Below are 14,315 nucleotides of genomic sequence, written 5' to 3' on the forward strand. Positions count from 1 at the left end.
ACAACTTACCCACATAGACCTGTAGTAGAACACTTTGTAACCTCTGTTACAGAAAATTCAAATTGACAATAGCAAACGTTGATGACACTGAGGCCAAGCACAGTCTTAACCCTGCTAAGGAAAGCAACCATGGTGATTCTCCAAATAATTTGTTCATGGCAGTTTGTGAGATCAGCATTTATTCCATTCCACCAGAAGATGGCGCCAACATCTTTTTTGACCACCCAGTTGTTACCTTTTAATGCTATACCCCTTCTCCCGTTTGTTTTTCAATCCCTTCAGAATCCTGTTCAAAACAGGAAATAACATAGGTAGGTTACCTTTACCAAAAAGTCAACAAATGTAAATAATCTCTCAATAACTTTCTTCATCTTATCCAGAGATGTGAATCATGAAGAACAGAAATCCCATATTTACATTGTGCTGCTTATGCTATATCACAAATGATTATTACATAAAGGGTGGTTCAAAATCTTCAACTGATCAAATCAGACGAAGGGGAATCGATAGGCTCCTAACTGGAGATATTGTGGACACACTAAAATGAACCAATTGTAGATAATGAAGAATTCAAAGAAAAAATAAGCAAAACCTGTATTGAAAGGTATTTAGGATTTTTTTTTTTTAGAACTTCACATGTTCAACAACCTTGAGCAAAAGATTGGGTGTAACAAAAAACAGCATTGAGAACCACTGGCATAGAGCACAGTATGTATGTGTTCATTTGTGAGTTCAATGCAAAGGACCACCTGAATTTCACCAATGAATGAGTAAACCTTCCAGCACTTTTTGTAATTTGTATTTGCCCCAATATTGTAGCTTGTTCTTCTCCGTAGTTTGGCTTGGCATAAGTTAGGTCAGAATAATGTTCACTGCGTGAACTGAACTGTGTTCTTGGCTATAAGTAGCTGTACGAAATTAGTATTGTACCTTATTGAACCTTTGTTTTGTAGTTGTCCAATGACCATAATATGCACTTTTTGTACGTCGCTTTGGATAAAAGCGTCTGCTAAATAAATGTAATGTGTACTCAAGCTCTATGCGCTTATGAAAGTTGCTCTGGCTAAGAATGTCAGCGAAATGTGAATGTGAATGTGAATGTGAATGCAAATATCCTCATTTAAATTTGCGTCTTATAATGCATCCACTGTACAAACAGCTTAGCTGTCCAGCTTGCCAACACTAACTAAACACAGTTTCAACAAAAAGTACCAGAAAGACAAGTTAGCAAACACACGCAAAGATGCCATGTTTTGTGTACACGGAAGGGCTCAAAGGGTCATGCATATTCCATCATTTAGCTGTGTAGGTTAAGTTCTGCAACAGAAGATCGTACACACACATTTTCAGATGCATGACACTTCATCCCTTTAAACTGCAGTTGCCTACTGATCCAGAGTCGAGCTGGTGTGCATCAGCCTTGCATTTTATTTATGTGGATGTGGAAATTTGTGCACAGTTAAAGACGCTTGTAAAAATGCATGTATTTACAATGTATAATTCACATATATTTATACATGTAACATAAGGCATGCAGTGCAGACTATTTATTGGCGACATGCAACAGCTTGCGTTTAATCCAAAACATTAGTGTTTACCGGAAGATAAAATTCTTAGGTTGTTTTCAGGAGAGCTTACAGATGGACTGAGAAAAGTCACTTTAGCATATCGGTAACTGACATCGTTCCTTTTAGCAACTAAAACATTTAATATGCAGCGTCGCGTCATCTTCGCAGAAAGCCTGGAGGTCCCACAGCTGGCCGGCAAACAGGGGTCAGCCACTTGAGCACAGCCAGAGGAGGAAGAGTGAATCTCAACCGCACTTCAGCTCACTTTCACTCGTACACCCGGGGTGGGTGTGTAACAGACAAAAGCAACAACCCAGCGATGACAAAAAAAAAAAACAAACAAAAAAAACTCTTTTGTCCAAACAAAAAGAAAAGCTGCAAGCTCATTCACATTCCATTATGAAATGAGTTACTGGACATTAATTACAGATTATAAGCACTGTTACTGACCCCCGTCCCCTCAAGCACACTGACAGGACCACAACCAGTGAGCCCAGATGGGGTTCACTTCAGTACAACAACATGATGAGCGTAGCTCTGCTCATTCAAGCCAAACAATACTGTACATAGGCATTGTCAAATGAAATACTACTCTGACTTATCTCTTAAAGAACTATAGTTTCGGTTACACTCAGGTGTACACACAAGTTATTATAAGTGTAACTATTACATAAAAACATTTATCATCATAGTGGCCATGCACGCACGCATGTTCACACATTTCATTAAGGCTGAAACATATCGGGACATTACATACACACGACATCTGTTAATACAGTTCGTAAACATTACATATATACTACGTAATAATATTTCTGAACAACAGGTTACCTTGATCTACGGATTATACAGATTAGAAGTGCATTTGGGGACTGTTTGTAGATATTCTTTAACTACCCGTTTTTATATTTGTCAGTATTTTGTCAAAAGGGTGAGGGCTAACCGTTGTTCCTGAAATGACACAGAATTATTTGCAAATTCAGGGGCATGTGAATGGGGTACACCCCCAAAACATAGGCACTGTGGGATTATTGACAAAGAAGTCTAATAATCTCGAGAGAGTTGCTCAGCGGTCACGGCTTGAGGGCCTCCTCGCTGCGGCCTGTACCCGGTCCGCTGCGGCATGTAGGAGGGGGCGGAGCCTGCGGGTCCCTCAGCGTGGCCCGCCTCTGCGGTGGGCGTGCTCTGCTGAGACCCCTCCTCCGCGGAGCAGAAGCCCAGAGAGCCGGAGCCGTGCTCCGGGATCTCGATCTGGCGCAGGTTCAGGGGCGGGGTGGCGCCCTCGTCCGCCGCGCGGGGCCTCTTGAAGTAGGGGTTTCTGGGATAGCTGTGGGCCTGGCAGGGCTCGTCCTGGTGCTCCTCGCTGCCCAGGAGGGGCTGGGTGGACTCGGAGCGGGCGAAGACGGGCGGGGGCGGCTGGCCGGGGGTCTGGCCCTTGTAGCCGCTGGCCACCACCGAGGAGTACTGCACGGTGCTGGCGGTGGTCTGGCCCGAGTCGCCCTCGTCGCTGTCCGACACGCTCTGCCGGGGGGAGGACATGCAGGAGGAGCCCCCGATGCCGCTGCTGTGCTCCTCCGACAGGTACTTGTCCTTCTTCAGGGGCAGGGACGTCTTGTCCTCCTCGCCCAGGGACTTCTTCTCAAACACGTCCACCTCCACCACGCTCACGTCCGTCAGGCTGCCCTCCTTGGGAGTTTCAGGCTACGGGAAAACAGAACGCAGGAGAGGGAGAGGGAGGGAGTGAATGATCATGTTCTTTTCCTTCTGATTTTGTTTGTGCGTGTAATGTGAGCCATTCATCACTCTATTTAAGTCAATGCGTATTTAATCATTAAACTTCGGGCTGGTAAACATTAAGAGCCCATGTCTTTGCTTTCGCGCGCTCAAATTCCAATGAAAACACTGAAATGATTTTTAAACAGAGGTTTTAATTGGCAGCGGGGGTAGGGGGGGAATTATTCAATCTGAGCTTATTCAAAATGTCCTGGGTCAGAAATCCAATAAAGGCGATCTTGATGACACGCGTGGTCACACTGAGGACCCTGCAGGAAAGCAGAAGTCTGGAAAAAGCCATCGGTTTCGTTATCAGCTGGCGGCCTCTCTTCCTTCCCGCCATTTTGCACTGAGGGGCGGCAGGCCACTCACCCTGGATGGATAGTCGGGGGACCAGTTGGCGATGGTGCTGTTGGAGGGGTCTGGAACCTGGGGCCAGATGTGTTTCTTGATCCTGGATGTGAAGGGCACAGTCTCGTGTCAGGCGTTAACTACCCTCTGATATACTCTTCTGTGACCCGCTGAGCATCTGCACGCCCACTGCGTCGCAGTTTGACTGCTCCGGGCTTTTCCAGAAGGTTAGCGCACCTTGTGGAAGCAGCCTATTGGTGGTGCAATATACAGCTTCTGGTAAAAACCCGAAACGGCTCAAAATGCTATGGAGAGGTACTGCGGTTCCCTTCCAATCAGCAAGTCACCTCCAGTCAATACTGCTAAGCTGAGCTGAAGAAGCAGCACCTCCCAAATTATAATTCAAGCAGAAGCAAAAGTGACTGACACCTTGTTATGTTCAGTGACTGAGGTATAATTGAGAAACTGTTGTCAGTTTTTATTGCAAGAAGATGTGGTAATCAATGGGGATAACTGCAAATGAAACTTAAGATGCTATTTAATCAATGTTCAGGAACAATCCTTATAATTACAAAAAACAATCCTAATGCTTATGCTCACATTTGCATTGTTAAAGAAGTGATAAGCTTTAATTGCACTCACATTTCCTTCTTGTTAATGCCGAGCAGCACTGTCAGCACAGTGAAGAACAGGAAACCCAAGCACACGAGCACCACAATCAGTTCAATTTCCCCCGATGCTAAATATAAAATGACAAAAGACACATTTATTTAAAGGCAGTGAAGCCTGAAGCATTGTGTTTCTGCAGAACATTGTGTGCCCTGTTTTTGCAGAACTAGACAAACATTTTAGCAGATACAGACATTGTAACTAAATGGCTGTACCTCCATCAATGATCATTTTATTTTATTTTATTTTTTTTTACAAATATGAAGCACTAATTTTGGGAAATGTTTAGGTATTTAGAGCTTACTTTGTTGATTTTTTGAGCTTATGACACCATATATGCAAATTAAAAACTCTAAAAGGACTACCTTTTCTAAAAGGACCACCTTTTCACATCTCTTGGCCCAGACACAGCAAGCTCATGGATACACAGAATTTAGACGTGTCACATGTCCAGCCTCACAGTTCCACAGCCTTACAAACCAGCAGCACTGAGAGCTGGGCACGTTAGGACAGGAGAATGAACGCTCACCGTACTTGAGAGTCCTGAAGGTGAACTCTAAGCCACTCTTGGACCCAGCCACCGTGGATACCATCACATGCACCACATACTTAGTGCTGCCGGACAGTCCTTTCAGTGTGTATGACCGGTCAGAAGGAGGAAGAACTACAGCTGAAAAATAAAATAAAAGGGAGACATTTCATGTTTCTGTGTCATGACAACCAAAACCCTGATGAGATTTACAGCTTGTGGGATTTATTTATGCAGCTTTAAAACCATTTTTTCAAGAGTACATTCTGTTCTCCAGCTACATTGGCTACTTACAACTTACTGGCATAAATTAAGTCTATTCTTCCAAAATGTTTGTCTTCATGTGCTCTTCAAAATAGTTTTTGCAATTTTGAGCACTTCTAACCACCAATTTAAGAACAAAAACCACATAAAGCACCAATTACAAACAGTGCCACAAAATATTAATCGAATGGGGGATTTCCATTCACCGTTGGGGAGTTGTTCATGCTGCATGTCATTTACAATACATTTATTCCAGACATGTGATTATCAAAATTATGAAAACAACCTTAAAAAGCCAAAGATATGCTTACATTTTACCACATCTTCAGTCCTGCAGAATACGGTGTAGTTGGTGATGAAGCCGTTCAGACTGACCAGAGGAGGCTCCTCCCACACCAGCTGCACTTCGGTCTTCCCGCTCTGCTTCAGCTTCACGGAGGGCCCCTCCGACGGACCTTCAGAAAGAGAGCAGACACCGTTACTTTAAGCACCGCTTGCTGTGCATGCCACACACGCCATGCACGCCGGGTTCTGGTACATGCAGCAAGTCCTGGGTTTTTATAACAGGGGGTCCATGCACCCCTGGGGGTACTTGAAGGTACTGTCAGGGGGGCACTGGCCAGACTTGATTTACTGACTATACAGATCTAGGAAAACATTTCAAAATTTAAAAAAAAAAATTTTTTTTTTTAGATGTAACCTTTTAACTCATGATGGGGGTTCCCTGGATGCCTCTGAGCCTGGATGGATGTGCTTGGATCAGAAAAGTTTGAGAAGCCCTGGAGTAAGTGCACCTAGCTACTTTTGCATTTACACAAGGCTGCACAGGAAGCAGACCCCTCCCACACGCACACCCGTTCGGCTGAAACGTACGTCCTTGTCTGAGGTAGGCCTGCGTGGACACGGTCCTCCCTGGCGTCCCCTGCCACACTGGGGACACGGATATGTTGTAACGCTCAAGCGGCTGCAAGGCGCCTGCACGAAGAGAGCAGAGATCAGGAACGGCAGACCAGCGTGCAAAAAAAAAAAACCCAACAGCACGGTGGGTGTGGCGGGCTGGCACACCCCACAAGGCGTGGCTGCGTTCACGGTCACAGCTCAGCGCACAGACGGTGTGTGTAACGACAGAAACGGCCTCTCCACCTTTAAGGACAAAAGCTGCCCCAAAGCACATGTATTACTGCATGTGACCAGTATTTATATGACCAAAAAACACAAACACTATGGCTATTAAAGGTTACTGAACAATCATAAACAAATGAACTGTTTTATTTTTGCTGAATTTTATTATTATTATCCTGACTGCACATACCTGCAGTAAAATTTGTATAACAAAAGAACAATGTGTGAGTATAATTCATAAACAAAAAATATAGAACTGTAAAAAATGATTCAGTTGAGGAAAAAGTCATAATATTCTGTACTGCATGAAGTTATAGCCACCTAAGGTCTCAAGCTCGAGCCTGTCTGTAGAGGTTGAGGTGTTCTGGCGCAATGCAGTCTGGGTAAAGCTAGAATTCTCACCTGTGAGTACGGTGTAATTGCTGGACCCTGGCACTCTCTTCCAGTCAACGGTCCCGTTGCTGACTGAAACCCAGTCCAGCACAAACTCTGCGGGGCTAGGGGGCGCGTACTCCCACCCCACCCAGAGGCCCTCGTCCAGGGGCTGCCTCGTCACCGTCTTCACCGAGGAAGGCTCTGGAACAACACCCACCGCATTGCACATTAACACACGTGGACCACTGGCAAACACCAAGCAACACAGAAAGTCAACGATCAAGGCAGCCTACCTTGATTTGCTCGAGGGACTCTGAGTTGGGCACGTGGGGATGATCCTTCCGAATTATACGCCGTCAGCTCCACGAGAATGGCATGCTTCACTTTCTCAAGCACATACTCTGCAGCGCTGGAACTGAGTGCCACGTGTTCAGATCTGTTTCCTGTTCGTATGGTGAGGTTATACCCCAGTATTCTGCCATTGGAATGAACAGGGCGCTGTGGGCACACACCAGAATGTCCAGGGCATGTTTAAAGGAAAGTAAACTAATGACTATCCTTTGTGTGCCAAAGAAAAAATGTACAAAATATTAAATTATTCTTTAGTCACCTGGAAATGAGATCAGTATGACTGAAATAAACATTATGTACCACACGGCAGCTGCCAGCCCTTAAAATAGGGAATGTCCATACTCACCTTCCAGATCAGCCTCACACGCCTCTCGGGGCTGCCTTCTGACCAGGTGATGATTCTCCATAAGTCAGGTGGACTGGAGGGTTCTGAGTAACATAAGAATGATAAGAGAATAAGCGCATAGTCATAGTAACGCACACAGGCCGCAGCTATTTATAGCGTCTAACGGCAAACGTTTCTCTTAAGAAATAGGAAGCAGACATGATAAGTGCACATTTTATGGTGCAAACGGTTTTGGGATGACAAACGTACAGTTCAATGCTCCTTGCTCTCGCGACTTTTTATTGGGTGAATGGCATAAGTACGTTTACGACGTGCTTTTCTGACCCTGACGCACCCACGTCAAACTCAACGGTCGAAGTGGCCTTGCCCTTTTTAAAACATAACGGCAGACAGTCAGCTAGCCTCGAGTTCGTTCTGCAATCGTTCGTTCAGGCTGATGGGCTTTTCCGCACCGGACTGTCAATCACATTGTAAAAATCACAGAACCGCTCAACTCTATGGTTTTGGCTCCAAATCGACAACATGGCCGCGCCCGCCACTGAGCTTCAAAACGTGTTTTAGAGACCTACGGAGGGTCAACGGGTGACGTCACAGTAGCTTTGTCCATATATTTTACAGTCTCTGGGTTGTAAAAATCACAGAACCGTTCAACTCTATGGTTTTGGCTCCAAATCGACAACATGGCCGCGCCCGCCACTGAGCTTCAAAACGTGTTTTAGAGACCCACGGAGGGTCAACGGGTGACGTCACAGTAGCTTTGTCCATATATTTTACAGTCTCTGGGTCTCAACGCTCGCTAAAGGCACGGCGACGCTAAGAGCAAGCGCAGTCGCGCAGCGGCGATCGGCTGGGAGCGCGCGGTCGGGAAGCGAGGCGCCGGGCACTCTGCCCGAGCCGTGCGAGCCGCGCTCTGCGCTGGCGGGGACGTACCGGATTCCGGCATGCGCGTGCTGACATTCCGGCTCCACTCGCTCCAGTAGCCGTGGCCTTCCTCCTGCATGCACCGCACCTGCACCACGTAGTCTGTGTAGGGCTCCAGGTACTGCAGTCTAAAAGACTTTATGCCGCCTACCAAATCACTAGGAGGGACCTAGGACAGAAAATCAATGCATTTAATGACAATCAAGAATATTTTCATGTTTCATAGGAATACCCTTTATATTTATATATAAACAATCACATATTATTCAGGGCCATCCCAGAACTGTAGCTTTTTGCAGATTTTTCCTAAATATTTTGGGTAAAACGATCACAAAATGTAACTTATGACATGGGACACATTTTCAGCGAGATGGGCAATGATCATACGTACACATGATATAGCATCTGCAATAACCCAAGGAGGCCACACTCAATTTTATGAATAGCAACCTGTCAATTGCTGCTGGCTGATGGTATTGTAGACTGCCCTGGAAAATCCTACTATGTGCTGGAACAAGTTTAACAAAGTTTAGGCTGAATGTAATGTATACTGAAAACTTGCTGAGTAATTGCGAGGCAGGTGCATGTATTCAAAGTCCACTTGTTTCTCGTTAAAAGCTAACATATGCCTTTTGCTTTCGGTATGTGTGCACGTATGCAGTAATACCTATCCGATTATTTGTGGAAGAGAAACACGAGTGTGTATTTCCTGCATATCTACCTGCGACCACATGTGGGCCCCAGCTGGGCAGTAGCGGATGTTGTACTTGAGGGTGATGTAGACCTCGTCAATGGGGTGTTCCCAACGCACAATCAGAGATGTGGGAAACCCCACCTCAGAGACCACTTTCACCTTCGGGGGGTCGGTTTTCACTGCAGGACGGGACAGGCGTGATTAGCGGCGTGGGTACAGATAATGCTAAAACCAAAGCCGGGCCGACCGCAGCGTACCGATGTCTTCCGAATCCAGGATCAGCACATCCGATCGGACCTTCCCCAGTGGGTTCTCCACCTCCACGCTTATATTCAGCACCGTGAACATAGGGTAGACACCGAAGACTACAGACCCCCTGTCTCTCCTGGCTGCAGCTCTGTATTTCTCTCCATTCACAGTACTGAGGGGGGAAAAAACGAATGACATCATCGGAATCAGAAAAGGATAATAGATATCTTCAGGTGCAATTCAAATAAACATTATTTATTTTTTCATATTAAAGAAACATGTTAAGAATATTAATCTGTATCTGTTCAAATGTAATCATTGGACATCTGTGAACATTAAGGAATAAAGGCAGAGACAGTCTTTTGATCACCTTATACATGGTGTTCAAATACCCTCAAGGCCAACAGTACTGTTGGTCTATCTTTCTACCTGATTGGTTAACTGACTGATTGATGTCACAGACTGGGCAGACCATTCACTCACCTGAAGCCCCACCAGTCCCTGATTACAAGGAGAAGCATGAGAATCTGGCATTCACAGGCAAATTTGAGTATCCTTGTTGTAAAGTGCAAGGAGAAAAGTCTAGACAATACCTTTTGTTTGCTACACATGCCTCAAGGCTACAATGACAGGACATCAGCGGTGAATCAAGCCTGTAAACTTTTAAGAAAAGTTCCCCAGTTCCCCAGCCATTCTGCTACACTCCAGCCCATGTACTGTACAATACCAGTAGAGGTAAAAGTTCACATTGGTGTAAAGTTTTTGGAAGCATTTGCATTTTTAAAGGAAAACCTACGTATTGACAAGCAGTGTGTATGTGGTGTTGAGAATGGGGTCTCTCTCCCCAGGATTCCAAAAGCAGGTCATGGTGCAGGAAAGACCCTTGCCAGACTGAAGCACGACGCATGACAAATTGTCTGGCTTTTCAGGGGGATCTGAAAAAAATTCATAGTGCAGCACATTTTAAGAATAATATGAAACATACTGAACAGTTTAATAATTTAATTACCATCAAAGAACAAGAGGACTACTGCCTGATACACACTAAATAATGTCAGTAGTCACTGCCCGACAGAATCCATTGCTTTTACAGCAACAAAACCATAATATCAAAAATAATATGGATATAAGAACATTCATAATATATGCCTGACATGCATATAGTTATGAATGCTTTTCAAGATGATTATAATCCTGGCAATTATTATTTTCTTTACATTACTAATTTCATAACTAACCAATCGAGTGAACATGTAGAATTTCTATGCACGTTCCACAACTTATACAAAGCATCACGGAGCACACCACACATCAGCACTTCATTGGGGAGGGGTAACTTTGACAGTGATACTTACACCCTACAGCGAAAAACAAGCCGTGCACATTCCTAACTTCGCGCGTGTGTGAGGGAAAGCGGGCTAAGACGCTGCACTTCAGAGGGTTCTCCAGCTCCCTGGTGACGTTGACGGTCACGCTGACGGCGGAGTCATTGATTCTGGTGTAGAGCTCCTCGGGCACCCGCGTGTTCCTAAACACCCAGAATATGTCCTTGGCGGTGGCTCCTGTCTCTCTCATCCCGTCCTCAGACAAGACGCAGGTGGCGGTGAACGACTGGCCCAGTTCCAACACTGGGGACTCGGGGTACGTTTTCCCACAGCAGAAGTTAATAAGAGCTGCAGAAGTAAAGAACAGAAATCTGCTGCTTTTAACTTTTTCTTAATGGATGCAATGTTAAATATTTGGTTATTTTTTCAAGAACAGCCCATTTTGTTTGCGTTCCCACTAAAGGCGCTATTCTACGCTTTTGGTAAATACCGCTAGCATGAGCACTCTATATTTCCCTTTCAGACATTTAAAACATACTCACCGGAGTGAGAGACCATGCACACCAGGATCAGGAGCAGCAGTGCTATATGGGAAACGTCCATCTTGCTGGCACTGTCACTGTCTGAGGGGAGATGCATGCATGACAAGTCTTGAACACTAGCTGAGCCGCCAAAAGGAAAACGGAATAGACAGAGTGGATGAAAATACACTCTGGCTTTGCTAACATTAAATCATGCAGGCAAAGCCGCATGTAAATACACAATAATTACAGGAATACGTTTCTATAACCCCACCCTCCTGAGTTCCAGGCAGACCCCTGGAACCCATCAATTCTGGTAAAGTGTGTTTTTTTTCCTCCAAAAGCCAATAATTGAAACAACATTTTCTTGAAAATGTTTTTATTCTCTCCATAGCCACTGGCCACAGCAGTAATGGGGAGTCCGGGGACAAAATGTAAAAGGTAGTAAAGAGATCAAAACTGTCAGGACCATATCCGTATTCTCTGAACAATGTGTCTACAATAAGATGTCAGAACAATGATTTAAAACTTCCCCTCATTCCCCCGTTTACAGGTGGTGGTGGTGGGGTTTGGCATACTCAGCAAAACAGCCAAAGTCTGTGCCAATTCAGTTGTGTAATACAGTATTATTCAAGTTCAAGGAAACAATTATATTCAGGAAGCTAATGTTTGAACCTTTATTCCAAATTGCTGGAACAGTTTCAAAGTGGAATAGTGGATAAGGACAGTGGGTTACAAGTTTCACAGTAGGTTTGAAAGTGCATTTTGTTCTCCTGAATTAGTTTATTTTTTATATGAACTATTCCAGCACATTTTGATCAACTCGATTTACCGATGTATTTTTTTTAAATTTCATCAGTAGGCTAACTACTGTAGGCTGATTATCTTCAAGGCTAGAAAATGTTCCATATAGTAATGGCGAGTTGTACACCACTTCCCTAAACACGACAGATGTAAAGGAAGTGTTGCTGCAAGGTTAACTAAGCAAAGCAATTTTACCACAATTACAAATTTTGCTTAACAATAGCTGAAGTCGTTTCTATTTTTAAACTGAACTTCTCGTTTTACCACAATACGTTGTTGACATATTTGAGCGGTCCAGGGAGGTTCGGTTCTTCTTGAAGAAATTCATTTCAATCAAATATTTTCCCAATACCAAAGAATAGATTTTTCCCATGTAGGTCATAATGCCAGAAAATGTGAGAGGTTGCACTGTGCAAACAAGCTTTTGAGAATTTGGTAAGAAGGATGGTGATTTTCAATTATTTCACAGACAAAGTGATTGCTTAACGTGCTAGATTCCAAATTGATTGCTTACATGGGGAAGAATCTATTTTTAGAATGCATGTTGGCTGGGCGGCACCACTGGTTTTAAATTAAATGCATGCAGGAATAATGCACACCAATACACACGTTCTTCCATCATAATAAAGTCGTAATGCTTAGCCTATTGTGTCAATACGTTACGTTCTTTTTGTGATGCATAGTCTAGTAGGTTTGATCTAAATGCAGTTATAGCACATAGCCTTTTTTCCAAAGGTGGGATTTGTCGATATAATTGTGCCGCCGTGTTAACACATTACTACGGTTGAGGGTCAGGCACTCTCCACGGTAAGAAGAAATTTTAGTATAGCGCTTTTTTAAAATTTGCGTTTTATTTGAGTGCAGCACTTTGGTTAACGCCAGTTGTTTTAAATGTGCTTTATAAATAAAATGTACTTACTTAGCTACTTACTACTGTTTGTGTCGAAAGTGCTGCGACAGAAACAGCGATAGATTTACCCACTAGCCACAACTGTCCAAAATGTAAACAAGGCAGTTCTCACGGTCGGGAAAAAGTTTATGACAACGTTAGTATCCGACCTAGTAGTACGCTCAATTATACTCCGCGAATGCTCTTCATTCTTTAGATAGCACTAACATTAAGCGGCGTGATAAAACTCTAAACCGTTTATTTAGCTTGAGTCTCTGTTGACACTTTCTGCAACAAATAAACAGTTAGATAATGTTAGTAAACTAACATTATTTTAGCTCGCTGATCAATGCAACACTGATCGATAGCTAAACCACTTTGATTATTATGTAGCTAAGTGGGGTCGCCTGCAAGCCATCTCGCAAACTATGTGTCGACATTTATCATTACAACATTAGCTAACGTTAGCAAACTCATATAACGTTATACAAAACATGCTAGCTAAGTTAGCCAGGCTATTATCTGATAAATGTTCGTGGCAACTAACGTTTGTAAGCTAGCAACTTCTTAAAATGTGTAACGTTAGCCTAACAACTCAGATTAGCTAACAGCTAGCTAGCTAACTAGACTAGTAAAATGTAGCCTAAACAAAATCACCCAATCCATATTAGCCAACTGTAATCAAACAGACATCGCTAATCAAAATTAAGATAGCTAAATCTTATATTAGCCACACACTTACCTAATTCTAAATTTATGCAATCATTGGCTAACTGGCAATTATATCCACTGAACTTGCATATATCTCAGCTCGCGCTACCTTTGGTTGCCTACAGAGCACGTTAGCACGCATTATCCGTCACAGCCCCTTTCCCCTGCCCACAAACGCACACAGCTAACGTTAGCTATTAGCGTGCTAGCTAGTGTTGTAGCTAGCAATCTAAAAGGTTAGAAAGGAATACGCGCTTAAGACTCACCCTTTAAGTCATTGGAACGCTGTGGTTATATCTTCTTATGAGTGTTTTAAATAACCATGTTTAAACGAGCATTTCTCAACCATAAAACATTACACCTATTAATATTGTGCCTCGACGTCAATATCTCAGTCTCGACACCCTATCTGACTAAAAATTTGCTATTTTTCATCGCACAGCCGATGACGACAATAGTCCGTTCAGGGCAGTGTAACACACGACGAGCTCATGATTCGTTGATACGACTGCCATTCTGCATAAACATGCGCGTCATTTTTTCGACCAGAATTCCCGTTAATCTCCTCCCATTAGCGTGAAATATTCCTTTCAGTGTGCTTGTTGCGTAATGTGCTGGGAACCGATAGGCTAAACACAGAATTTGCGCGTATGTGCGGAATGGGATATTATGATCGCCTGAAATGTTATCTTCATAAGTAAATTTAACGTATAACCCAATGAATTGAAACTTGTGTTGCGTTTTCAAAATGAAATATGTAGTTAACAATAAATAATTAAATGCACATTCATAGCTGTATCCGGATTACTACGAGTAGCCTACAGTTAAATATTTTAGGTTAATGTCTTTATGT

General features: G+C 43.6%; 1 protein-coding gene across 2 annotated transcripts; it reads right to left on the bottom strand.

Annotated features, from left to right (window-relative positions):
• Window positions 1-1,946: 1,946 nt before the first annotated feature.
• LOC118212691 (interleukin-6 receptor subunit beta-like) lies at window positions 1,947-13,919 on the bottom strand. Of its 2 annotated transcripts, none has more exons than XM_035390867.1 (16): window positions 13,729-13,919; window positions 11,080-11,160; window positions 10,568-10,885; window positions 10,009-10,147; window positions 9,221-9,384; window positions 8,991-9,142; window positions 8,279-8,438; window positions 7,349-7,431; window positions 6,945-7,149; window positions 6,679-6,852; window positions 6,028-6,129; window positions 5,466-5,609; window positions 4,891-5,031; window positions 4,335-4,431; window positions 3,714-3,795; window positions 1,947-3,269 (listed from the first exon to the last, which is right to left on the bottom strand). In XM_035390867.1, exons 2-16 carry the CDS (start codon window positions 11,138-11,140, stop codon window positions 2,613-2,615), a joined length of 2,679 nt encoding a protein of 892 aa, XP_035246758.1. In that variant the 5' UTR covers window positions 11,141-11,160; window positions 13,729-13,919; the 3' UTR covers window positions 1,947-2,612. The 2 variants fall into 2 exon arrangements, with proteins under 2 accessions (XP_035246758.1, XP_035246759.1); XM_035390868.1 differs by lacking the exon at window positions 13,729-13,919 and adding an exon at window positions 13,494-13,576.
• Window positions 13,920-14,315: the final 396 nt, after the last annotated feature.

This window comes from Anguilla anguilla, chromosome 14, assembly GCF_013347855.1.
Source record: "Anguilla anguilla isolate fAngAng1 chromosome 14, fAngAng1.pri, whole genome shotgun sequence".
Taxonomy (NCBI): Eukaryota; Metazoa; Chordata; class Actinopteri; order Anguilliformes; family Anguillidae; genus Anguilla; species Anguilla anguilla.